The 26635-nt window shown below is 37.1% G+C and overlaps 2 protein-coding genes across 8 annotated transcripts in view; one reads left to right on the top strand and one right to left on the bottom strand.

The window, feature by feature from the left end:
* Positions 1-26635, top strand: part of CTNNA3 (catenin alpha 3) — a 582319-nt gene that overhangs the window by 233330 nt on the left and 322354 nt on the right. The gene's annotated exons all lie outside the window — the stretch shown is intronic.
* LRRTM3 (leucine rich repeat transmembrane neuronal 3) overlaps positions 1-26635 on the bottom strand; it is a 90716-nt gene that overhangs the window by 56609 nt on the left and 7472 nt on the right. Inside the window, exon 3 of one of the 3 annotated variants that reach the window (XM_076339367.1) lies at positions 2079-2100. The exons of the other annotated variants lie outside the window; for them this stretch is intronic. Coding sequence (XP_076195482.1) covers positions 2095-2100 — 6 coding nt within the window. The 3' untranslated portion in view covers positions 2079-2094. Of the gene's footprint in view, positions 1-2078; positions 2101-26635 lie in introns of those variants that run through there. 3 annotated transcript variants of the gene reach the window in all.

The raw sequence follows: 26635 nt of genomic DNA, 5'->3' as shown, positions 1-26635 counted from the left end.
ATAATTCTGTTAGACTTCCTATGTTTTATATAAAATATCCTGGAGCCAACATTAATTGCTTATCTTATTTGAAGGTAACTCTGGCATCTGTTCTTTCCTCCCTCCAATTCTGTTTTTTATATAATCGTTCTTCTTGAGTACTATCTCATCCAGATTTCCCATCAGCGCTATTTTCAGCTTGAAAATCGTTTTTCTCCTAAATTTAAGTGTGCTAGGCTATTTAGAACTGTGGGGCAGAATTTTAAAAAAGATGCTCCCATTCATCCGCGGTTCTCCTGAAATGTAATTAAGTAACAAACGTTAGAGTGCCTTATGCATAAAAAATTTTAGTGGCCCATATCCACAGTAATTATGCACCATGGATTAGGTAGTTTTGATGTCACTAACCCTTATTCTGACCTGTATTTCAGATGTTTTAAAATTCTTCTGGGTGAATTATTAGTGGGAATCATAGAATTTCAGAAATATTTGTTATGGGAATCAGCTTTTCAGATAGTTTTCTTTGGCTAATCAGAATTAGTATCTCTTCCTTTCCCTAACGGCCTTTTCCTGGTCCATTAGAAATCACAAAGAGAGAGGACTAATGGTCTTTGACACTGAAACAAAGCTAAGGCACCATCCAATTCCCATGATAAAACACTAGCAAATCTTTCATTAACTTTCATGAAAGTTATTTCAGAGTGAGACCAGTTTTCTCCGTTAAATAGCAGTAGGATTATTTCTCTCGACTTGCAGCTTGAACTATATTTGGGTCTGACCCTGTATTTGTTTTTATCCAAGATTCCCACTGAAGTCAATTATGTTTATTGTTAGTATATTATGGGCTTGGGGATTTTTTCTGTTTGACATTTTTTTCTGTTTGACAGTTAATTGGTGTGTTATCAGTAAATACCTCTTAACGCTATGCTGTTTTGTACTACTTAAAATTAGTAATATTTTTAAATTCAACAGTTGTACTTCTTTTTGTATGAACAAAAGGCTTGCTTGCATCATAAATTCAAAACACTTTTCAAACATGTTTGAGGTTCATTTTGCTTGTCTTTCTCTTGTGGCAGTATAAGAATTATGTGTGTGTGAACTTTGGGCAGCAGAACGAGTGTGTCCCTGACTTCCAATACAAATAGATACCTTTCCTTTTCTTTCATCTTTAAATGGGAAAGATTACACTGTGAGCTCATTTACTTACTAATTGAGCAAATATGACAATGTAGAGTTTTAAAGCATGATAAATGAAACTGTGACCATGTCTGCTCCTTTGTTTGTTTATTCAGCCACTGGCAGCAGCATAATCAATTACAGCCTCCCCAGGGATGCATTTAGCCTGCTAAGAGCTCCACTGGGGAATATATTGTTTCACAAGCAGTCTAGGGTTTCTCATCCAGCCTTATTAGAAGCTCTGGTTTTCTGTGAAGCTGAAGCTTTGTAAGGATCCTACCTAAGCTGCTTTTTGGCAGAGGTCAATGGAATTAACAGTTTTGCATTATTTTTGTAAATTAGGCCTCTACACCTGTTTATGTGGAAAGCTGTTCCTCAGAAAGCTGTTTCCCCACTTTCCTCTTCATTTTCCATTGAAGAAAAAATGTCTTTGTCTTCAGAGAGAAGGAACAAATGAATTTTTCACTCATCCTATTTCAATTATCTCTTTCAACTCAGTGACATTTAAAAAGTTGTATTTTCTATAAACATACTACTAGGATATTTCACACTGCATGTTAACCTGGGTAATGAAATGTTGCAGTAAATATCTCTTAACTATGGTTGCATTACATAAAAAAACAGAAAGAAATGATCTTGTCATTTGTCATCAAGCGTGAAAGAGACACTATGACAAATGGAGATTCACATTGAAAAGGCAGAGGGTTCTTATTTTAATTCATGGTTATGTAATCATGTTAAATGAGGATCAGTCAGCTCTTCAGTGCTAGCTAGTTTTGAACAGAACTTGTTTGTTGTAAATCACTTCTGCCTATACTGTCTGGCAGATATTTAAGACTTCACAAGGTGCACAGAGCACTAGAAAATTCTACAGTAGTTTACAAAACTTTTCCACTTACTTCTTCATGTTTCAAGGATTCAGTGGTACCAGCCATCATTTCAGACCTATGGAGGTCAATATTTACAGCATTAGTTTTCTTTGAATCACTATCTTAACCTTTATTTTAATATGAAACGAAAAGGGGAAGAATAATTCCTGGTGGTTAAGAAATGTGGGAAAATATTACTTTCTCTTCTGTTCTTATAAGAGTAATCTGATTCCACTTTCCAGTAAAGCAGCTATGTTAGGGACTGTATTTTGTAAACTGTCAAAAAAATTTTCATTAAATGATTTTTCATAACTTTCTCATTTGTTCTCCATGAAGCCCAAGAAGCTGGTTTTAATGAGATGTGCTATAAGTACTTTTATTATTCACCGTGCTACACCAAATTCTACTTTCATAAAGTGAAAAATCATCTTTCATATAGGTTTTGTATATAAAGTGTTCTATGCCTACAGCGTAAAGTACTTTCTCTTGCTATCAAATACACTGTGAGAGTACTGAAGAACCTAAACTAGGTTTGAGTGAACCTGAATGGTATGGCATATTTATGGCAACAATGATCCAAGAAAATGCTGAAATATTTTCAGTTATTTCTGTGTTCTTGAGAAATACCAGTAAGGTAATATTTTTCATAGACCTAGAAAATTTCATAGGCTTAAAAAATTAATAGATAATCTGTGCAAAATTGGTCTTAAGTGAGTTCCTAAACCCTTCTCTGCAAGGATGAGCTCTCAGTATTCATCTGCACATCCACAGCAATTTTAGCGTATGTAGGGATTGGCAGTGAACATGCTATATTTCATTATTAAGTTCAACCAAGAGTTTTCTAAAAACTGTTAATGTGAAAGTAAAGGCAGATACAAGAGTTTTAAGGATAGACCTATCAAAGATGGTATTTATCAGTTGCTATATGCTCACTCCCGACTTACATGGGTCTTGCTTTGTCTGTTTCAGTAGTCCTGTTGCCCTTAGATTTCATTAATATTTCTGATGCACCGTAATGGAAGAATTTTACCGTTAGACCCATATGCTAAGTGCTAGCTTCCCTAAAGAACATTTCATGCTATTTTTTTGGCAGTAGTGACTTTGTTTCTGGATTTGTCTTTGACTTGTAATTACTTCTGCAGTCTCAGTTCCAAGAGCCATTGATATAATCTCTCTGCTTCCTTTCTGCCCTACTCCTCTCTCCGTGTTCCAGATGAATTGAACTGTGATGCACTTCCTAAAAGGTCCTACAGCTGAATTGTGTGTGTCTGAAGCCAGGTTGTTTCAGCAGGACCCCTAAATTATTGTCTTGGTACCTCTGTGCTTTTACAGTTTAGAATGAGAGAGACTGGGGGGGATGGAATAAAACCTATCAAAAAAACTTTGTCAGGTATGGAGCTAAAGATGAGCCAGAAGGCGCGACTGCTAAGCAGCTAAACAAGGACAAGGGCCTAGAGAATTGCTGAAAGGCAATTCTTGCATCTATTAGTGTCATTGAGAAACATCAAAGAGCTTCAAAATGGTTTGTCTGAGCGGGTTCTGAAAAGAAATAAGTTGCTTATTTAAAGACAAATATAAATGGCAATTCTGCTTATAAAGATATTATTTCATTTTTTAATTATTACTTGATTAATTTTTAATTGCTTGATTTGCAGAAATAAGAATCTCTTTATAAGCCATTGATCCCTCTCTTAGTTTATCACATGAGTTAATTTCTGTCCATTTGTTATCTGTGGAGCTGGGGCCTTCAGTTGTGGTTTCATGCCCCATTTAATCTAAGTGTGCCCTTGAGGTGCTTGGGCTGAGCCAAAGGAGGGAGCTGATCCAGCCTAGAAGTAACTTGATAAGGATTTAAAAACAGCAGAAAAAATAGTTTTCAGTTGAATCAGTGCCCTGTGTGAAACCCCAAATTCTGCTCAATGTGTGCAATATCAGGTCTAGTGCCAGCACAAGAGAGGGAGGGAAAATCCTGACTGTCTTTCCCACCCTCTTTCGGAACAGTCTCTAATTAGGTCAGTTTAAAGTAACTGTGAAGCTGCAGCCTGGGGTGGAAAAGATCAGCAAATTCTCCTCCTTGGTAAGGGTTTCTCTCTCATTATCTAGTCTGCTAACTTTCCTGAAGGCCTTGCAGACAATACATAGACTTTTGATTGTCTTGTGTCAGCAGCAGAGTCTAGCTTGTGCAGTGAAAGTATGCTGAAGGCTCAGTCCTCTTTTCCCCATCCTTGCCTGCCTGCAGCACCCTGGAACTTCCCTCCAACTTCCCACTTGCCTGCAGCACCCTCCAACTTCCCTCCACAAGCTCCAAGCTCCTGGTACTGCTCATTAGCACCTTTCTCCTCACTTCTTGACTCCTATCAGCTACCCTATTGCTCCTTAGGATTTATTCCTGCATCTCACTGCTTCTATAGAATCATAGAATTGTTTAGGTTGGAAAAGACCTTTCAGATCATTGACTCCAACCGCAAACCTAACACTGCCAAGTCCACCATGTTTGCAGCTAAAACCGTTACTGTTGTCAGGGAGCTTGGAGAGTAGGTTTGCATCTGCAGTTGCTTTTGGAAGCTGAGGTAGTTAAGAACAAACAAGCAAACTAAACCAAAATCACAGAGAAATGTGTTTATTTTTTGTCGTGCTGAAGTTGAAACATTTCATCAGCTGGATGAATCGAATCAAACAAATGATTTAAAAAAGAGAGCGGGTAACTGGGTAGTTCAGACACTGATTTGGGACAGTGGTGATAAACTTTATATCCCAGCTCTGCCTGATTTGAAAATAACAGATTTAATAAAAGAAACAACAACCAAAGCCACTCAACAGTCTGTCTCTCTCTAGTTATCTATCTCAGGCAGAGCTCAGGACTTAAGAGTTGATTTTTCTAAGAGATGTTTAGAACAGTGTCCCAGGCACAGGGAAAATATCTAAATGGTCTGTCTTCATCCTTCCCTAGAACAAAAATGGCATCAAAGCCTCACCAGTGTTTTGTCAGATCTAAATACAAATTCCCTCTGGAGAAGGGAATCATTAGCAGTACTCACTGATAAGTGATAGACCTCACAGTGATTACCTAAGGGAACCATTTTAAAGCGCCAAGTCACTGTAAATCTTTTGGGGGTTTCTATTGTTTCAGCACTGTAGCCTGCTGGCTAATGAGTGTTGGTTCTCTTGCATGAAATACTGTTTGTTATCCTGTGTTCTCTGGGCAGGAGGAGGAGTCTTGAATTTGCGGGAGCTTTGCTTATCTTAAAGATTTTTTTTTTTTCCTATTATATTCCCAGTCTTCTGTGTTTTGAGACCTAGAGAGTGATGTCCTTAGCTCCTGTGGAGACAAGTTACTCATACAAGTTTATGGAAATACCATTGATTAACATTAGCCAACATAAGTAAGGGGATCACAATCTGGCCCTCAAGCTTTGTTTTTTCTTCTTTATAACAACTTATAACACATTTAAAGGAGACATTAGCCCTGGCTAATTCTAGACCTGGGCAAATACTTCGCAACAAATCATTTGCTCTAGACTTTATTTTTGCTCTTGGAATGTTGGGGTGTGGATCCTAATGCCATATTAATAAAGTTTTAATTTATATTATTTTTTCAGTATTGTTGATCAGTAATGTAATTTTTCTTTCTTGATGTTTGATTATGAAAAAAAAAAAGAGGGATGTTGTTTTATTAGTATTAGATGGATGAGTCATGGGAGAACTTGAGTTTCCCGACTGCTGAAGTAAGTAGCCATTTTTGGCTTGCATACAGATATAAAATGTTTTCAAAGAATAAGTTTGTGACTCAGGCCAGGAAACCATAATCACTCATAAATGTATAGGAAGTAGACAGAAGAAGGGTTGTTAGATTGGTAATAAGGAACCAATTTTAAAAAACTGTTCTGGAAAATCTGCACAATTTGGGCAGTCCTAGTTATTACAATGAAATGCAGATTGCATCTATGTGCAGATATTCCATACAGCAGATTTGTTCAAGGATCACTGCAAGCAGGATGAATTCCTATTGCACCATTGATAGGGCACACAGACTTTGCGCTGATCTTTAAATTATGCACCTCCTTGAAATTATGTTAGTATAATGATGCAATATAAACCTCAAGAGAATATCTTTCTGAGCAAAATTCTGTCAGATATTTTTACTTAAATGTTTGGCTTGCTCACAGACCCCGAACATGGGGCCCCTTTATGTAGTTGGCTGATAGGAACTGTCATGCTGCCTTTCTGCTTTAAAGGGAACACTGCATCATTCCTTTTTGTATTTTTAAACTGCAAATAATTTTTAAAGCATGAAAACCAGATAAATTAGAGTCATCCCTGTATTTTGAAAGACTCTTGTTTTGACGTAAGAACTGCTTAATTTACTACCCTTGCTTCTCTGAACAGTAATGTCCAGTCACTGAAGGCTGTATGTTATTTGAAAGACCATATGCTTCTGATTAACATGAAGTGTAATGTATTAGAGCTTTTCAGAAGATGCAGTTTGGAGCTACTTCTGTTTTATTTCATTGAAGCTGACTGGAGAATCTAGTCAAACCAAGGAAATTTTTTTCCCAGGCACCAGCTGATCTGGCAACTATAGCTGCATTAGAGCGCTTACTAAATGAAAGCACTGGTGTGTTACGGGCTATGCATTAATGCAGATATATTAAAAGTCTTCTGAAGATGTTGGCAGAATTCTCATACTGCTAAATGAAATACAAATTAAGGTTAAATTGCTAAATCCAAATCTCTTCTGTATTATAAAGCTTTTCCTTTTCTCTTACTGTTGTAAGAGAAGTACTAGCACAGCATATTAAATTAATGTTTCTTCTAGAAGTCACAATGGTACTATGTAAGTAGAGCTGCTCAAAAAGTATCTTGTAGAAGTTAATAGAAAAATATTTCAAATCTTTGCAGCAGAAGGTTTAATTATGAGCTGCCTAACATGCCTGGGCAGGAAATGAATGCCCTTCAGTTCCTTCAATGTCCTGAACAGCCTCACAACAGGGGGAGATTATCTCTCCCAGTATTATGTTTAAGGCTGAAGAGTGGGCAGGCATGACAAGGAAGAGGATTGAAGGTCTCCAACTCATCGACCCCTCAGACCGTGGGCAGCACAGTTGAGCCAGCTTGCCAGGCAAAATGGTCTACACTAAATACTAGCAGGAAGAGATGCAGACTGCAGCAGAAAGTGCACAGGCTGAGAGAGAGGACTCGGGTCGTTGGTACCCACGGACATGTAGAATTTCTCCAAATCTGAGCATGCTGTACAACTTTTAGATATTTAGGGTATAGCTTTAAAACTAGCCTAAATCAGTTTTTTTCATTCCCCTAAGGCTCTGTTCAAGGAAGTGGTGATTAAAGTGAAGATGGTGGCTGTGAAGGACTGGTTTTCGAAAGAATGAGTGTATCCCTTGTTTTCTTCACTTCCTGTTTTTTAGAACAGATTTAAAGATCCATTTGTTGGTTTTTTTTTTCTTTGAAGTGTACGCGTGACACACTAGGCACAACTTTTGTTTAGCTTTATAAAACTGCAGTACTTCAGTGAATCTCTAAGGCTTTTGTGCCTGATCTTGGTTAACGCGGTGCCCTTCCAAAGAAGAAACTGCTACGAGGTAGAAGCAGAAAACAGCCACCATACCTGCGTTTCAGTGCAATATTTAACACTGCTATATTAAACTGCAGAGCTATAGTAATCTTTTTTTTTTTATTTTATTTTAATCCCTTTGTGTCTCCAGAAGAGCTTGGATTCTCCTCTTCATTATCCTACTTTCCCTCTTACTTCCCCCCTCTCCCCACTCTCTTAACTTTACTCTTTCTTTCACTTCTACTTTAAAAGCTCATCAATAGGGGTGTGCTGTACAACACCAGAAGCTTGCTTTGAGGTCATGGACCTTGGGCCCCATGTGTGAGTTGACAAGGAAGCTTGAAGGGGAAAAGGAAAAGAGCTGCCTTCTGAATCAGGCACAGGCAGCTTGGCTTTTGGGGGAGAGGGGCAGTAACAAATAGAAGCAGAGCTTTCTGGAGGGACTTTTTAACAGGGTGTCCCCCTGCCTGCCTCCTTCTTCCTTTGGTGAGCTCTTACTTCAGTCTTTCTTGGGGGCATCCACTTACATACAGCCTTCCCTTTGCTTAGGAGAAGGGTGAGTTCATAGATCTTCACTGCCTGGAAACTGGCTGTCTTTCTCGTCAAAAACTTTAAAAGTATGTTTGTGTTAGGTGTCTGCCATGTTGTCAGCTATCAAATACCTATTGGAGTGTGATGAATAAGGGCTGGGAGAATTTTGGAGGTAGGGGAACAGTGATGGTGAAAGAAAAACAATATGCCTATTTTAAACTAGCAACTTGGGATTTGTATAATTATGGTGTTCAAGCAGCAAAATAACACCACTCCAGGAATTAATTTTACCTTGAAATAACAGAAGTGAGTTGGAGGAAGTTGTTAGTGGAATGGATGGAGCTAACTTTGTCACAGAACCACATAAAAAAATGTTAAATTCCAGTATTTAAAGAAGTACCCATTGGTGCCCAATTCTGTTAACCCTTGAAAATCCCAGCTGAGAGAGATGGAATTGAGAGTCTAGAAAGCTGGATTTTATTCTGTGTGTGTGACAATTTTGATTTTACCTTTTACAAGTCAATCTCGCAACAATGGACATAATTTTAAGAGCTTTCTAGATTTTTAATTAAGAACTGGTTGTAAAGCTTTCCCAGCTGTTATTGGAGTCCTACATAGAGTTTCAATAGCTTTGTGAGGTGTGACTTTGCATTACAAGAGTCTCCTTAACCCTTTGTCAAGACTCTGTAATTGTCCATTTGCCTATTACTTTGATTCTTTATTATTGCTCCTACCATTTCACGTTAGATGGACATTGTGTGTACTGGTCCCCAGTTCCTTGTGTTCAAGGCTTCTTAATAAGAACCTGTGTCACACATGCTGCCTTCTGACCTTCTGATACAGGTGCGGCTTCAAAGCATTAGATGGCATGCCACAGTGATTAATTTACTTATTTTATCCTTGAATTTCATTTGAATTTGGGGGTGAATTCTGGCTGGTGCTGATGAGTTCTTACAGTTTACTTTTTCAATTTATTCTGCAATGGAATGTCAATTCTTTTTGGTCAGATTTTCAGCTGCATCGTCCTTTGGGAAGGGTTCATTTATGGAAACCTCCCAAAGATTTTCTGCACTAAATGTGCAAAAAGACTCATGTAGTTTTTCTGCAATCACTGTGTCTTCTGTGGATAGTCCACCTTAATGATCCCACAGACTTTGACAGCCTTCCTGCTCTTGATGAAAGGGTAAAGAAGATGTGTTATAGCTTACTGTACTGTTGCAGCTTGCTCCTTAAACTCTTTTGTGGTCTGTCATACTGTGTTTTTTACAACTAAGCTGCCATGATTTATACTCCTTTCTGTTATACCGATATGAATATGCCATGATCTTTTTTGACACTGTTGTTTCTTACACCCTCTCTTAACCTGCTGTTTAAACACAATGGCTTTTTTGCTGTTAGTCTTTCAGCAGTTTTTTTTGAGGTGGGTGGTATATGCTTGCTCTCACCTTCTACTATGCTATGCTTACATAACCTTCATGCTACTTGCCAGTACTTACCTTTTGATTTGTTTTCTTTTTAATGAGCTTTCTTTTTTATTTAGCTCACCTTTTTAAAATCAAGTTATTTTAAAAGCCAAGATTTTTTTTGACTTTTGTCTGCTGTAGAGATGTTGAATCGAAATATATCAGGGTCCCTCTTACAGACTGTCTTCTTGGTAGTAATATTCTCGATGAGGTCCTTGACGTTGCTGACGACTGTGTCACAAGTTGGTTTTCTTTTAGTGGGTTCCCTAATATTCGGTCGACCGAATAATTTCCTAAATAATTTTAAAATCATTTGCAATAACATATCCCAGAGAGAATAATGCAAGACAATCTTTAGTCTTATTTTTGCAGTGAGATGCATAAAGCTATATAATGAAATAGGATTTTGAACCACAGCAAATTTTGGACTCATACGGCAATCGTGTTCCCTCCTTTCTCTTACCACCAGGTGCTGTTTTACAAGTAAGTAATATTTTACATGCAAGCAGAGAACAGCTGATTTATTACAGAAGTGAGAGAATATTTAACCTTCTAGGGGGCTGTAAGGACAACATCAGCATAAATACATCTAATCTTGATCTGATAATAGCAGGCAGATGAACTAACAATATTCTGTATTACATGGAAATTCCTGTAAGCTAGTTGCAAATGGTTTTTCATTTAAATTTTGTTTGCTTAAATTGATTACAAAAAGAAAAAATAAACCCTGCTCTGTTGGCACCTGCAAGATAGATATTTCTCTTTTTTTTTTTTGTAAATAAAGGTCTGCATTTTATTGACTATGAAGATTGCAGTATTTCTGCTTTTGCACAAGACAGCTAGTTTTCTGAAGCTTCTTTCTCAACAGCTGTGTTAAATGGCTTCGTATTTTGAAAAGGTATGCCTTTTCTAAATACATATCTACAAATATTTGAAGTACATTAAGAATGAACACTATACAGAACTGTGAAGGGAAAATGTATACGAACAATGTTCAAACCAGAGCTAAACTTTTAAAACCCTGTTTTAGCCACCTAAAGAGAAATTGCCTATGGAGACCTGAATCTTAAAAAACCCCCACTATTAAAGTAGTCATCCAAATGTTATTTTAAGAACATCCATCACCTCATTCAATTTGATGGAATTAAGCAGGACTATACATACCACTAAGATTTTTACTGTGTCTAATTTAGATGGATGGATGATGGGAGACTTCATTCATAACTTGGGGATCGAGTTTGCTCCTGTGAGGTTAGGTGTGGTTGCCTGGTCTTTCCTCTCCCACATGCCTCATGCCAGTAATATACCTATGGAATAGAAGTTAAGGTGCTTGTGTTTGGATTTGGTAGCCTAGCTATGAGAACACAGGCTTGTATCTTTTTATGTGGATTAGCTTTCAAAAGAAGAAGTTCTGTTTGGATTATAGTGCCATGAAACTATCTGGAGATATCATTTAATGGTATTTAATTATTGTCATTAATAAGCAGTGGCTCCTGTTTTTATATATGTAAGATGTATAAAAATATGTTTACTTAGAATGTGTTAATCTATGGTGTCTCCATTTGTGGCATAAAGAGGGCAAATTATCTTTTTAGTGAAAAATAGCTCAGAACAGACAGTATTAGTTTTTATAAGATGGTATTTTAATAGGATAGCCAAAAATGTGACTGATCTCATATGTGTGTGTTATAAACAAATAATTTACATAATGTTATTTTTCTTCTCTCTTCAGTATGGAGGCATTCATGCATGGATTGTTAGAATAACAGACGTTACTTGAAGTAAATATGCCTTTATCTAAATATTATCTATGCTTGTAAACTTACATGCTGTATGTGTCTAGTATTACATATACTTCTATTTGCCAACCGTAAAATAAACAGATTTTTATTTTTGGCATTTACATGATTTTGCATTGTACGTCAATAAGACTCTAATCAAATTTAATTCTACACCCATTACTGAATGGTAGTTTTTAACATAATAAGTCTTGATTTTCATATTCATCTCACTGATTTCCAAAGGGAAAGTGAAAGAATTGAATTCTCCCTACAGAATGATAGCTTTGTAATAAACTTTTCTAGATTTAATCCAGTGCATATGAATGAAGATAACAGCTGTATCTTTACACTCTGTTAAGCCTTAGTGTTTTGTAGTATGTCTAGCCTAATATAAGCACATCCTCTTGGAAACTAGCATTAAGCATAATTAAATCAGAAAACAAATAGTAAGGATAACATTATGGGATTGACCTGAACTCACCAGAGAGAAAAGTTCAGAACCACTGCTGGTAGATACTTGAAATATTGCACACAGCTGCTTTTTATCAGTCTCCTAGACGTCATGTCAAGTAGATGTGGTAAACGGGGGCTAACTACTACTGTCTTAGGTGCTTAAAAGCAGCACCAACCCAGAAAATAATGTGGTTTTTTTTCTAGAACAGCTTTACCACAATAGCTAATCAGTACTGTCTGACAGGGTAAAGAAGAGCACATTGACAGAATTTATTTGGACTCTCAGAAAGCCTTTGCTAGGGTTCCTCATAAGAGGCTATACAGGAAACTAAATAGTCCTGAGGTGAAAGGGGAACTACTCTTCTGGGATAGGGACTGGCAGGAGACAGAAAACAAAGAGAAGGAATGAAGTCTCAGTTTTCCACATGGCAAAAGGTTAACAGCAGGAAGCCCTCAGGTATTCAGGTTAGATTCATGCGGTACAATTTGAAGTCTCTGTGAAAGGGAAAATGGCAAAATGTGCAGATAATATACATTTGTTTAGGTCTGTCAAACCTAGGAAGTGCAAGCAGGACCTTCCAGAACTCAGCAAAGCTAGGTGAATAAGCAGCACCATACCAAGCAAAATTAATTGACAAATGTAAAGTAATGCCTGTTGGCAATGGTAGGAATAATTTGAACTAGAAACATCTGCTGCTAGTATTTAAGCAAAGTGTTAGCAGTGAAAAAAGTGTGTGGTGTCCTTCTGGACATTGTGTTCAAAAGGCTTCTTCAGTGTACAGTGATGACATAAATGGGCTTATATGTGCTAGACTAGAAAATACACTGTAAATTAATAAATGCCTCTGTGTAAATATTTCACCTTTTCTCTTGAGTCTATGGTCAATTCTAATTATGTAATATCAAGGAAGCTGAGCAAAATGTTTAGAAGCATTTGATTCAAGGGATGGAAAATTGATTTTAAAATGGCCTATTAAAATCTTTGTATTCACAGTCCATAATTCATCTGTAGAACTTGCTGCCAGAACTTGGTGATGTTAAGGTTTCAGTAGAATTTCTGTATAAAAAGATTTCATTTCTAAATATATAATGAGAACACTTAGAAGTATGTTATTTAAAATTAAAAGTATGATACGTGATCCACATGCCTGAAGGGATAATATGTTAAGGGCTAAGACAGTAGCATCTTTTTCTCTAACTATTGTAGCCTGTCTTTTATTAATTTTTTCAAATATGTACTTCTACCTGTTGTTAGACACCGGTTACTCACAATTAGAAAGCCAGCTAGGCAGGTCCAGTATGACATTTCCTAGTGTGATTGTGATATCCTTAGCTCAGGAGAAAGCACAAATAGTTAAATGTCCTGTATGTATGTATATTCCTTCAATTTATGAGGTATTACAACTGTCTGTGCTTCTGCAAATGCATCCCTGAATTTAAGGTAGATTATTGTATCATGTTTCATAATGATCTGAGCTTTCTAAACAGAGTCGCAATGGAATTAAAGAAAACAATTTTCATGTTGGTATTTGTTTCCGTTTGATTCTGAGTTTCTCTAGAGCCATAATCTCATTAGTATTCCAACACCTTTGTAATGCTAATGTGGTCAACGGAAGTTGGAACAGAATTTTCAACTTGTTAAACACTACTTACACCCCCTCCTCACCTGCCATCGTGTTTTGCAGGGAGAGAGGGAGAAAAGCAGCATTTGGCAGTTTGTAGCTGGTCCTCATTTAGGAATGTAGGAGAACTCTCCTGAGCTACTTCTACTGTATAGGATGTGGTTTCTTCATGCAGAGGGTAGGATAGCATGTTCCCTGGTGTCCAGTTCCTTCTTGATAATGCCCTGTTCCTTCTGCATGGGCAAGCCTAAAATAATTGACTATTTCTTTCAAGTTGTCTGGTTTTTGGATGACACGTCTTTCATTTCTGTATGTAGTGTTAGTGGTGAAGCATAATACTGACGTGTGGTCATTGCCAGGATAGATCACTGCTTGTCTTTATTTAAGCTGGATTTCATTAGTTTATCATAGGCAGGTGTGTTTCAATGCTACTTGTTGGTACTAATATAAACACTAGGATCAAAATGGGTTGCTTTTGAACAGTAAACTTGGATCTTTTGGAAATGATAACCACAACATCAGCATGCTCTTGCTAAGTCATGTTGGGTAGGACAAATAGTAGAAACCAATATACAGGGATTAGCAATGAAACTGAATTTTGTCTGGCACTATAAAGACAAAGTTATTATTTCAGCTGTTATTAATAAAAAAAGTTTATTAATACTAGATTATTAGATGCTAAATACAAAATCTGATTTTAGTCTTTTTCTCAATTTATAGAAAGTATTCATCTGAATAGACATTCGCAGTAATAATTTTACAATAACCTGACTGTACATGAATCTCTAAGCAATCATGTATTCACATCAGATCATGAGCCACTTTAGAAAGAATAACCATAATTCACAGAGTGGAATGAGTCTTTTAAAACTAAAAAACTCAAACTCTGGGTTTATTATGGTGGTCATAATTGCTGGAATGGATATTGTGAGAGTTTTAGTTTGTTTATTTTATTGAAAGATATACAATACTTTTCAATGCACTGTTGTTCTACTGTCAAGCATTATGTTTCCCTAAAGTTCTGGAGGCCACTGTCATCTGTTTTATATTTGTCAACGTATGAGGAAAGCCTGCCAAACCACAACAGGCCTACGTGATTTCTGTGGTGATTATAAGCTCTGAGTAATTTTAATTTATGGTTTGACAGGCTATAGATCTTCAAGCAACACTTCTGAAAGTATAGAATCATAGAATCATAGAATCATTGAGGTTGGAAAAGACCTCTAAGATCATCGAGTCCAACCGTCAACCCAACACCACCATGCCCACTAAACCATGTCCCTAAGCGCCTCATCTACACGTCTTTTAAAAACCTCCAGGGATGGGGACTCCACCACTTCCCTGGGCAGCCTGTTCCAATGTTTCACCACTCTTTCAGTAAAGAAATTTTTCCTTACATCCAATCTAAACCTCCCCTGCCGCAACTTGAGGCCATTTCCTCTCGTCCTATTGCTAGTTACTTGGGAGAAGAGACCAGAAAGTACACTATTATGGGATTAAGGTTATATCTTAATTTAAAAAATTCTGTACCTTTCTAAATTCAGATGATAGTGTCTGGGGTTGCTCCCTTGCTGCTGCATAATCCTTCGCTCTCACTTCATCTGACTCATGTCTCCTACCCAATTTCCACTTTCTTTGTGAATAAGAAGAAACAATAAAATAATATTAATGAATGAACTTTAAAAAATTGAGTAAGGCTATAGAAGGAATAATATATAATTTTCACTGTGTAAAATGAGTTTATGTTAATCTGACAAGCACAAATGTGATCAGCACTGCTGCTGAAGTAGGGGCTAGACAGTAGCTAAGATGAAGACGTAATTTTTACCATATATGTTGGGGTGAAGGCAATTCCCATTAGGGTTTCCTGAACTGCAGCTAAGAGCTACACAATTTAGGAGAGCCAGACTCCCTTGCACATTTAAAGCTGTTTGGCACATCTGAGAGTTACAGCATACCTGCCTTTGGGAAAAACCTATGAAGTTTCTCTGATGGTTGCGAGGCACCCATCGCTGTGTGTGATGGGTGTTCTTCCCACCCATCTCACAAAGAGGTCACAGTTTGAAAAAGTTCTTAAAATGCAGTGAGGAGTAGCCCTTTTCCCAAGTACTGATAATGTACAACATTTATTTGAATACCAGTTTTAAGGTATAAACAGAAATGGAAATCCACTCTGGCTCGATTAAACAAAGTTGCTCTGAGTTGCGTGGAATAGGCAGTCACACAGATCTAATGGCCAGAGCTGGGGACTGGCGGTGGGAGGTCGAGCATCTGCTCCCAATGCTGCCATAGTCTGTAAGGAAACCAGATCGGGTGTCTTTTCTGTATAAATGGCATTAATAATGTCTTGTAAAGTGTTTCAAGACTCTCTAATGAAAGGTGCTTCAATATTTTTGTTGTTAAGGTTACTTTAAGGAGTGACATTTATTTCTAATTACAACTAATTAATTCTATTATGAAGCAGTTGGGGAGGAATGTTATAATCTCTAATTTATTAATTAATAGATACCTGACTTGATGAGCTGTTTATTTTCAGTTAGAAATTCCTGGAAAATTAAGTGGTTTTTTTTTTATATTTGATACTAAAACTCCGAGTAAGAATAATAATTACTTGCCAGATTGATGAGTTTTATTTCTGCGTACAACAAGCAAACAAACAAAACAAAAGAGATGTAGTTCTGTTTTACTTTGTTCTTGTTAAGGGTATAATTTAGAGGAAATCTTTGTCTTTATGCCCTTATCTACTGCCTTCCCAAAACATAAACAAATGTGAAGGTGAGCAGACAAAGATCACAACAGATATTTGGCTCACTGGGGGACTGACTTGACTTGGAAAAGTGAAAATAATTTGGTGTTTTGTGGCCTCCTTTGGTTGGGAGGAATTGGGGGCTGGTGGGCAGTAGCCTGACTCCTCTGCAGCAGCATGCTGCAGCGTGTCAGAACATTGCCTGCATCTGTTGCCAGACCTTCCCACCTGGAGTATTAAACACAGGAAATACAGTGATATAAAAGATTTACAGAATCCATTACTGAAAGCCATCAGCCTGTAAAACTCAGAAACAAAAACACAACCCTTTTTACAGTGTGTGGTGGCTCCAGGTTCTTCTCCCTGAGGAGGATCTGGGACATGACGTAAAGGGTATTATCAGCTGTTTTTCACCTATAGGTCAAGATGGCCTGAACCCCCTGAACCTGATTTTTAGGAGGCATGAAGAATCAATGGTGCCATCTTCCTTTCCACTGAACAGATTGGCCTGCTTGCCCTCTTCTACAGCTTTTGTGTGTAATAGGAGCCAATGAATATTATTTAATCAATCAAGCCTTTGAAAAATATAATGCAAAAAGGGCTGTTTATGATTAAGTCATCCTTCCCCTGTTAGTGCTGACTTCCCTCGCACCTTGTATAGTCAGCATGAATTTTCTAACTCTTAGACCAAATGATTCTGTACATTTAATAAGGGACTGTAATTTCAACAGGAATAACATTGCATGTTGCATTAACGTAACGCATGTCTGTGAAAATTATGTAAAGCGTAGGCCATTCGTGATTTCTGGGTCTATCCCTCAACAACAGTAGCATAATGTTTCAGCTTCTCCAGCCTGGTCCTCATGCTGTACAAAAGTGTGTGGATGCTATGGAAAGGGCACACTTCAACTGCTACACATTGTGCTGAGAAGGGAAAGGGGCATGTTAGGTTTCTTTTCCCTGTCTCCTTCCCTCTCTCAATGGCTGTGCTGAAAAGCTGATACTGAGAAGAGTGGATTTGTCACAGCCATCACAAGACATACTTATTTCGTGAGGAAATTGTTAAATGTGAAGGCCTTTTGTTAGCATGATACCACTGTCCTACTTTCATACCACTGATTTACAAACTGCAGCATATGACAGTCTTCTGTAAAATTCAGCTAAACTTTTGCAATGCTTTGATGTATGAATTAGTTATGAAGGTTAAACTTTCTGAAACACCCTTGTGGCTTTATGGTAACCATACCCACAAAGTCCTTGCGCCAGTGCATTCTTAATAAGCTCTGTCTTCCTTTGAGTTTTGTGGGACACTTATCCTTTGGAAAGCTCTTGTCTTGAGTTCCAGTGGACCAATCTGAGTTGAACAAAAGGAGAGAATGAGGGTACAAGAGTGATTTCCTGCTTTTTAATAGAGCTTTCTGCTGGATTCATATGGATGGCAAAAATGAAGAGTATGCTGTCCTAGCCATCCCTCCAGCCCTGATTCATCCAGTCTACTGACAAGAAATTCAGGGTTTGAAAGATAGTCAGGTGTTGCCTACTCAACATGACTTCTCAGGGAAGTCTGGGGACTTACTGACCTGGCCACTATCAAACCAGGAGGCATTTCTTTGTTACGAAAGTAGATAGCATCTGTGGTGCAAAGTTAGTGGAAATTTCACAGGATTCTTAGTGAAGATTTGAAAATACCTCTCCCTTATCTATTTGAAATCAAAACTCTGCCACATTACTCCAAGTCGGGAAAAATATGTTAAATGCCTTGAAATAAATTTTGCATTAGGGCTGGGGGAGGTGACCAGGGGTCTCAAGAAAAGAGCTTTTTTAACTTGTGCCCCACATTTGCTTCTTTGCTGTATTTTACTTCAGTTTCAACTCTGCAGCCTGAAGGCTGCAAGCCCGAAATTAAACTCCTAAAATTATAAAAGCTTAAAATAAAGTGAAGGTTAATGGTCACTGGCTTCTTTCCCACAGGCTCTGCAAGCTTTGATTTCTGGAACGTTAATAGAATAGGAAAGCATAAGGCTATTGCTGTTATATATCGTTCTTCTTATAGCCAGTGTTACTACTGTCAAGCAAAACAGCACTTCCTAAAAAATAACACACCTGACCTGACAGTTAACCTGAGAAAGCCAATGCTACTGTTGAAGACCCTGGAAAGTGTACTGTTTTGCCCATTTAAAAAAACCCTCTTAAACAGAATGAAACCAGCGGAAGAGGTATGTGCAGTGATTCTTCACTGATCTATGTTGCTTCAGTGGCATAAAAAGAATGTAAAGGCAATTGGACCGCCCTGAATGCCCATTCAGTATGGTTTTGCCAATAAGGGGCCCTTTTGCAGGCTGCACCCTGGAGGGCTACTTGAGTTTCCCCATTAGAAAGGAAAATATGGCTTAGAGAACAGCTTCTTTTCAGTCATTTTTGGTAGGCTCTTTGGACAGCTGAATGTAAAGCAGATGAGACCTAATATATAATCTTTCTTTGAAGGATGCAGATGTTCATCAGCTTACTGAAGATTTCCAATACTCCTTGGAAAAGATACATAGGCCAACCCAATCAAGGTATTTGACTACAGGTCTTGAGTTAGAGGTTTGAATTAGAGGATCATTTTAGAATACTGTCACAAATGATCCACATCAGCTCTGGGTGAATGACTAACTGGTCCAACACATGAAGGAACTGAGTCAGATACTGTCAGAACTGAAATTGAACCGAAGACGTTTCATTTTCAGGTATTCACATGTTTTATGATTATTGACTAAATGAGCCTTGTAATAATCACAGTGATTGTTACAATGTATAAACAGAAATAGGGAGGGGCTGTGTTTTCAAGTGTCTGGTAGTTTTGAGTGGTTGACTTTGAGGCATTCTTTTATTCCAGGCTGTTTTCCAAACGGTTTAATGCCTGTACATCTTCAAAGTTAATACTCCTTTGCAAATCCCCTTCTTTCTCTTACTTACATTAGCATGCAGCACCACTGCAGTATGTTAGCAAATGCTACATAGCAGGTGGATTTCCACTTTCAATCCTGCTCCATCCTCTGCCTGGCACAGGTTTTCTATCAGCTTTTGCAGTTCTCTCAGTTACCCTCCCCCTTCAAAGCTGTTAATACGTTCTCCTGAATTCATTCAACAAAATTGGACTTAGAGATTTATGCTGGAAAGAACATGCGATAGTGGTGTTTGTTTTTTCTTTGTGTTGGGGATGCAGAGAAGTGGAAGAGGAAGTATTAAATTGTATAAAACAAGCATTATATTGAATGAAGGTGCAGGTAAAGGGGCACAGGCTACAGATATTCAGAAGGGATCTCTATGAAAATGAATGTTTTATTTGAAATCTTTTAAAAAGGGAAAAACTCCTTGTTCCAGAGTGTCGATTGGAAATCTTTGATTAAATCCTGAAACAGCCCTATTAAATAGGCGCAAAGTGTTCTGTGGTACTGAGAAAAAAGGGATCATGGGTTATTCAGCTGCAGTTCTAAGAGAGCCTGTTATAACCATGCATTTTAATTAACCAGATCAGCTGAAGAAATGTTGTCTATATACTGCAGCATAGCTGTCCGCCTTGAAAACTACCCTATCGATAAACAGAAAACCTCTATTTGCAAAGGCCTTTTTAAGTACATTAAAAAATGCATTTGGGAGAGATTAATTAATAATTAAGCTAGTGTGGAATTAACCTTAGGCAAATCTGCTTCCTTTTTGCAGTGTAGGGACATATCCTGTCTGTCATATCCATATAGTGCCCCAGTAAAGCATTGATACAAAAAATGCAATTCTTTGTAACTATTCATGCTGTTATGGCAAGGCCTATAATTTGAGATAACTTTTGTTTTCTCATGCATAACAATTTTTGAATATTACATTAATTTTCACTTAAAATTGATAGGATAGGGTTCCTGCTGAAGGTACAGGTAGTCAAAACTAATTTTTTTTCTTAGTATTTGAGCACAAATCACTTCACTGTATCTCATTTTACTTGTTATTTAATCAATGTGTCTTCTCTACTGGGGGAAGTAATTTAAAACTATTGTGAAAATGTCTCTAATGTTTCTTTGTTACTGAAAGCTTGCTTGCTGTTGGAGCTGAGGTTGTTTGTAAACAAGGCTTTGCAAGGGCAGAACTTGGTAGACTTGGTAGAAATTCAAGGGCATCTGGCATACTTATATGTAGCCCTTGGATTCTCTTTTCATTTCTGAGAAATAGATAATCAAAAAAGAAGAGGAGCCCAGACTGGAGGAAAGAAAGGGTGTGGAGTGGGAGAGAGAAATCTGAAAAAGAAATCAAAATAATGATACTTTTCCTTTCTATGAGAAGTAAGCCTGATCTAGGGGTATCTTGCAATTGGGAAATCGCATAATAACCTTCCTTAAGATTATAAGCACATACAGAAAATCCTGCAATCTACAACAAGGATGAAAATTCGTGAATCCTAATGTTGCTAAATTGAAATGAAATTTGCAAGTTTTGGAGAATAGGGATATGTTCCTCTGAATCTCATGTCTCCCCCCATCCTGCTGTAGTAGTTCACCTGTAGTTCTGTAAACCTCTTCCCACTGTTCTTCTGAATTAATTCAAATAGAAGGTCTATCCAAAATCATTATAAAAACTTATAAGCCCAGGCATGCTGTGCAGTCTGCCATTAGTGTTCATATTACTTATTTGAAAAATTAAAATGCTGGGCAGATAGCCTAAAATACCATTTTGACAGTTTCCTCTCCCCTACTTAAGGTCTTAGCACCCATACAGCTTAAAAGACACTCTTCTATTTTGATTCTGAGGCAGAATTTTGGTACCTGCCAGGTGAACTTTGTTACCAGTTTTGGATAGCCATGCTGCTGGATGGCTGAGGAAAGGTTTGGGAATATGGAATACTTTTTCAAATGAGCTGCTGGAACTGTGCAAAAAAGTTATCAAATAGCTATAGCAAGCTCTGCGCAGAAGGGGTCTTGAAGTTTGAATCAACAGCAGATCACAGCTGGTTAGTGTGTCATACTGGCTGTTCTGGGAGCCTTCTAGGTTAGGGAAGAAGGTAATCTCTCTTGGAAATGACTGTTAAGCCCCAAATATGTATGCATGCACATTCACAAACAAACAAGATTATTTTAGTATCTTTTTCTGTTGATACTGGAGTGTTGACATAAATATGGGACACTTTCTTAAGTACATGAACTAGGTGGAAATAATGAGTACTTGTAATAAATTCTCACTACAGAGTCTGTATGTAGGAGCATTTTCTTTTCAACATCTCATTAATGAGTTTGAGCCGTTAACAGCTTAGAGTGCTGAATAAGGATTTACTTTTAATTGAAGTCCTCTGTTCTTAGCTGACAAAATGTATTTTACACACTTGATGGATGTAATTAGTATGATGAGGCTTTAAAAGAAATTGGCTTTGTTAAATTTAGAATTTGCCATGTCAGTTTATACATGAAGCCAAAGCGCACATATTGGTAGTTCTGTGGCTTTGGGAAAAATGCATTTTATTACTATTACTGATATATAGGCATTTTTAATTTAGGATACTGTTACAGTCCAAATACAGCATGCTTTCAGATTTGAGAATGCAATCTATTATGTTATGATTTCAAATTATTTTATACTGCTACAAGATATTTCTTACATGTCAGAACTTAACATTATATGCTATGGCTACAGACAAACCTGTATCCTTTGGATAGCAAGGAATTGTGCATAATTGTTTAAGTTACTGTGCTTTATTAAGCTTTCATAAAAACAAACCTCCATGAATACTGCTGGACTTCAGTACATGCAAACTAAGGGCTACTGCATACCACTCACAGTCACTTTTTCCCCCTACAATGTTATTGCCTTCTGCTCAGCCTGATAGGCAATAACTTCTCACTTTAAAATATTTCAAGGTTTGTCCTAAGAAAGGTCATATGCAAAAATTAATAAAAAAAGTGAGAGAATGTTGAGATGCCATAGCTGTGTACTGTAGGCTTCCTTAAGCTGTAAAATAAACACTGGATATAAGTTCAAACTCTCAGTGAAAAGAATTTGGTTACTGGCAATTATGTGCAGACTGCTTCACAAAGTTTATTGCTTCCCCTGTGGCAAACAGTTTAATTTTGGCATACGTATTTTAAAAATTGGAAGCCACTTACGCAAAATGTCGGAGGTATAAAGATTCGCATGACATGTGCTCACATCCTACAGCTCTCTTCTCCAACATAATGGAAGACTGGTGATCAGTGGTCAAAATGCCATTTGCCACAAAGCATACGGTTGGGCTCGATGATCTTAAAGGTCTTTTCCAACCTAAATGATTCTATGATTCAATATACAGGATTCTGATTTAGAATGTTAGAAATTTTCCCCCCATATTCCCTGTGATTGTGACTTATTCACTAAGAAAAATGAAAAATTATTTTTGTGTTGCCAGCATCACTAGGGATGAATAGAAATATGCTGTCCAGCATCATGTATGTTTGAAGTAAATCTGTTCTTTAATGCAGGGCAAGTTACTGGCTAGTAATTGGAGATTCTGAGCTCATATAATAATACTGCTAGTTTTTGCTGCAGGCCCACATTTTGTATCGGTAGTGTAGCCTGGAAACTGTTGTTAAGGATAAATGAAAGTAGGGAAAACTAGACATTTAGTCCCCAAAGTACAGAGACTGTTCACGATAGGTACAATTAACCTTAGGAGGAGTTCCCACTGAAGGGTTTCTATCCCCGTCTGTTGTGATCCTTTCCTGGAAGGTGGATAGTAAGTATATTACACTGTGAGTCACAGGTGTAACATCACATGAAATTCATGTTTGAATTGGAAATTGCTATTATATGCAATGCGTGTGTATTCTGGATAGTACAGTGTGATTCAGGGGAAGCTGGCTGGTATGAAGCAATGTAGAACGAAGCCTGCACTGTTCTGAGGATATGACTCATATTACAGATGACTGGAAGGATAATACTGTGATATGAAAGTGTTATATTACAAGTCATAGTGCACTGCTAACAAAACTCTGATGTGCTGGAGTGATTATTTGATGTTATTCTTTTTTGAAGAGGAAAAGATGATCCTTTTCTCAAACTTTGGCTAAATATTTTTGCATAAGATTACTATGATTGTTATTAGTGAGGAACGTGGGGAATAAACTCATCTGGTTAAAAAACAGACTCTGGAATCTGTAGCTGTTTTTTAAATAGGTAATTATTTTTCTGAGGTCAGTTAATTTTAACTGTGTGCCAGGAATTAGTGGCAGTCCCTTTTGTAGTAGGTCAGAAGGCCATTTCACAGTATACACCCTTTTTCAATATGCACATCATTGAGGTACAACTGCTTCCTTTCACTTGCAAGAAAACTTGCCAAAGTCTCCGGGAAGGTAATTTTTTTGACTAGCTTCATGAAGCTGGTTAGAGCACTTCATAGACCTTACAAACAGAATGTTCAAATTTCATTCTGGGGAGAAGGGGAGAGGAGATCATGTTCTGTCACAAAGGTTAAGAGCTCAACTAAGAAGTGGGTGGGATCCGGGTGTTTAAATTCCCATTTGCAACTTTGAAAATCTTTCCTATAGTCTGTTTTGAAACAAACAGGATAATCTTTAGGAAAATGAAAAATTAGTAACAAAACACTAATTAAGATGAAGTCTAGAGTGTTTTTCTGTTTGACTCCAGTTTGCATTCTGTAAACCGTATTCCCTTTTTTATACTTTTACCATCTGTGGCTTTTGTACAACTTACCACAAGCCAAATAGATGCTTCTGCATAGCGTATGTTAAAAAAAAAAAAAAAGAAAAAGAAAAGCAAACAAGAAACAATGTGTATGCTAGAATATACATTATAAAGTCTGTATTTTGGAATAAGGAATCCGTTTATGACGGTTGTATTTTCAGTGGCTCAGAGATTGTATGACTAATGTATTATTATTGCTTATTATCTACACTCTAGCAAAACACATGTTCAGTCTTCATGTTTCCTTCATCTACAGCTACTTTTAATCTTGAGGGCAACGAAGGGAAGAATTACAGAGGCAGTTAGGATGCCCAGCTTCCACTGGAGATCTTGTTTTGTACCTTTGAACATTTTGTGCACGTTTTCTGCTCTGAGTTACAGCTGAACCAGGAAGGGGATAGTAATCTCCTTACATTATTTTGAAGTTGAGTTGTGAGGTTTTTTTAGTCTTTAAGGAAGTGGAAAATATAAGTGCCTGATTTAAAATCAGAACCATGAGTTCTACAGCACCAATTATTATAGACAGTTGTTAAAGAACTGGTATTCAAACATTCAATAAGTTGTTCCTGACCATAAACGGCACATGTAAGACCCAACAACAAAACCCATGATTTGACATGAAGTGCAAAATAAATGCCAGGAGAATGTACACAGCTAGAGTAATGTACATGTTACCAGTTAGCAGTATCATATCGTTCCTACAGATGTTGAAAATAATCATACAAGAAACAACAAAATAGTAAGATGAAATATATTTTGATTATTCCCATATCAGCTCAGTCCCACAGCTTCATAAAAAGGTGTCTTACATTATGAGAAGATATTTTCTCCCTCTCATTAAGTTAGGTGTGAAATAAAAGTTAGAGAAGTTTTTTGTTTGATGTTTAAAGATGCCCAGAACCAGACAGTAGCAATTTTTAGAAAATAGATGCTTAAAATACTTCCAAGAAATGCACAAACATTTATTTAACATTCCAGTTTTGCTTCAGAATGTGATTTTATCTCTTTTAAAACCAGTTGTTTAACTTCTGGAAAAGCTGAGTGATCTTCCCTAACTTTTTACTAGCACTGTAAGCCATATGCAGTCCTTTTCCTGAGTCTTTTCTGTTTTCCATCTCTCCGTATAATTATGCACATGAACAGAAGTGCCCATAAAAATGCAAAGTTTTCATATAGTTAATACATCACACTATGGGATATAGTGCAGGTATAATACATGACAAGTATAGGAGGTACTGCTGGATTTCAAGCGAGAATAACTACTAAAGGCTGAGTTCATGATGACAACTTCTGCAGGCTGCTGCCAATATCAACGTGTTTAGTTTTTTTTTCTTTTAGTATTAAGCAATTAGGTTCCTGAGAGACCTAGCTAGTTAAATGTTTTTTTAGTTTGAAGAAGAAAAGGTTTTGCACACAGAACTGGGCAGATGATTTTCTCAATGGTGTAGTCAAGGAATAAACCTTGTAATGCATTTATGTCCTTGTTTGGAGTGTAAGTAGATGAGTAATTAGGATGTTTTATTTTCATATGTCCTTATGATGTATTAATATAGTCTGGCTGTGCTTCCACAAAACACTTCGAGAATTTGCAAGGTTGAACTGTAATTATGAAGTCCTACATGATCTCAATGCTACTGCTAATGTTGAAGTAATAGAAGTTTAACATTCAGTCAAGAGTGTAAGCTGTGACACATAGTCAATGTATTGGTTGCACAGGAACATAGGAAGGGAATGGTTTTAGTGGTTAAGAAGATACGTTTGAGGGCTTTTTGGAGAACTCTTTCAAGATTATATCTCCAGTCATTCAGTTTCTTCTTGGCAAGCGAGAGTTTGTGAGAAACAGTAAGAAACTGTAAGTAAAGAATGAAATATTTTGTTTTGTTAAAGAGTTTGATTGATTTCAGTAATGAATAATCTTAAACTTGTGATTTTTTTCATATGAATATAAAATATTTCCCGTAATAACTTCAGTAAGTTTCATTAAGCTGTTTAGAAAGAAAAAGTTAATAAATAGGGATTAACTGCCCTTTTGTCCCTTCTCAGTAAACAATACTCATTCTTACATTAGAATGCTAATGCTGTGGTCATGATAGTCTAACAATACGAGCAAGACAAGAATTGTAGGGAGATATGATTTCTATGATGCGTTGGTCAAATAAAAGATACTGCCTACTACTTGCAAATTTTTTTTCATTATTGCTTTTACGATGTTTGTACTCATTCTAAATGAGATTTGCAGTTTCTCTGGTAGGTAAAACATTGGCCATCAACTCACAGCTAGCCACCCCAGAGTGTCTTGAATAAACTTTTTATTACTTTACAGTCTCCTTGGTAATCTGTTCATAGCTGTTGAACACAGTCACTTTTTACTAATTTTGCGCCCTACTGTGTTCCATTCACCATTATGCCAAGAAATAGTTTGGCTATAATCCTGGGGATCACATCAAAATCCTATACTGTACCACTGTGATAATACCCATTCTAGAAAGCCTAGCTAGGAATAAAAATCAAGGCTATATGTCATGAACTGATAGGTGACCTCCAAACACACCTAAGTACATAAAAAGTTAGAAATACAACTGTATTTCATTCAATGTGGAGTGAAATGAGTTCTTGTGCACCTTCTTAAGGGAAATGAAATCTGTCTGTTATCAACAGAGCTATAACCCTGATTTCATTGGCTTATGTCATTCACTGTTGTTTAAAATTACTGCCAGTAACACTGGCATAGAGTTATTCTGAGGCCTA

Source organism: Aptenodytes patagonicus, chromosome 5 (genome assembly GCF_965638725.1).
Source record: "Aptenodytes patagonicus chromosome 5, bAptPat1.pri.cur, whole genome shotgun sequence".
In the NCBI taxonomy this organism is placed as follows: domain Eukaryota; kingdom Metazoa; phylum Chordata; class Aves; order Sphenisciformes; family Spheniscidae; genus Aptenodytes; species Aptenodytes patagonicus.
This window is presented reverse-complemented; position numbering and strand designations above follow the sequence as displayed.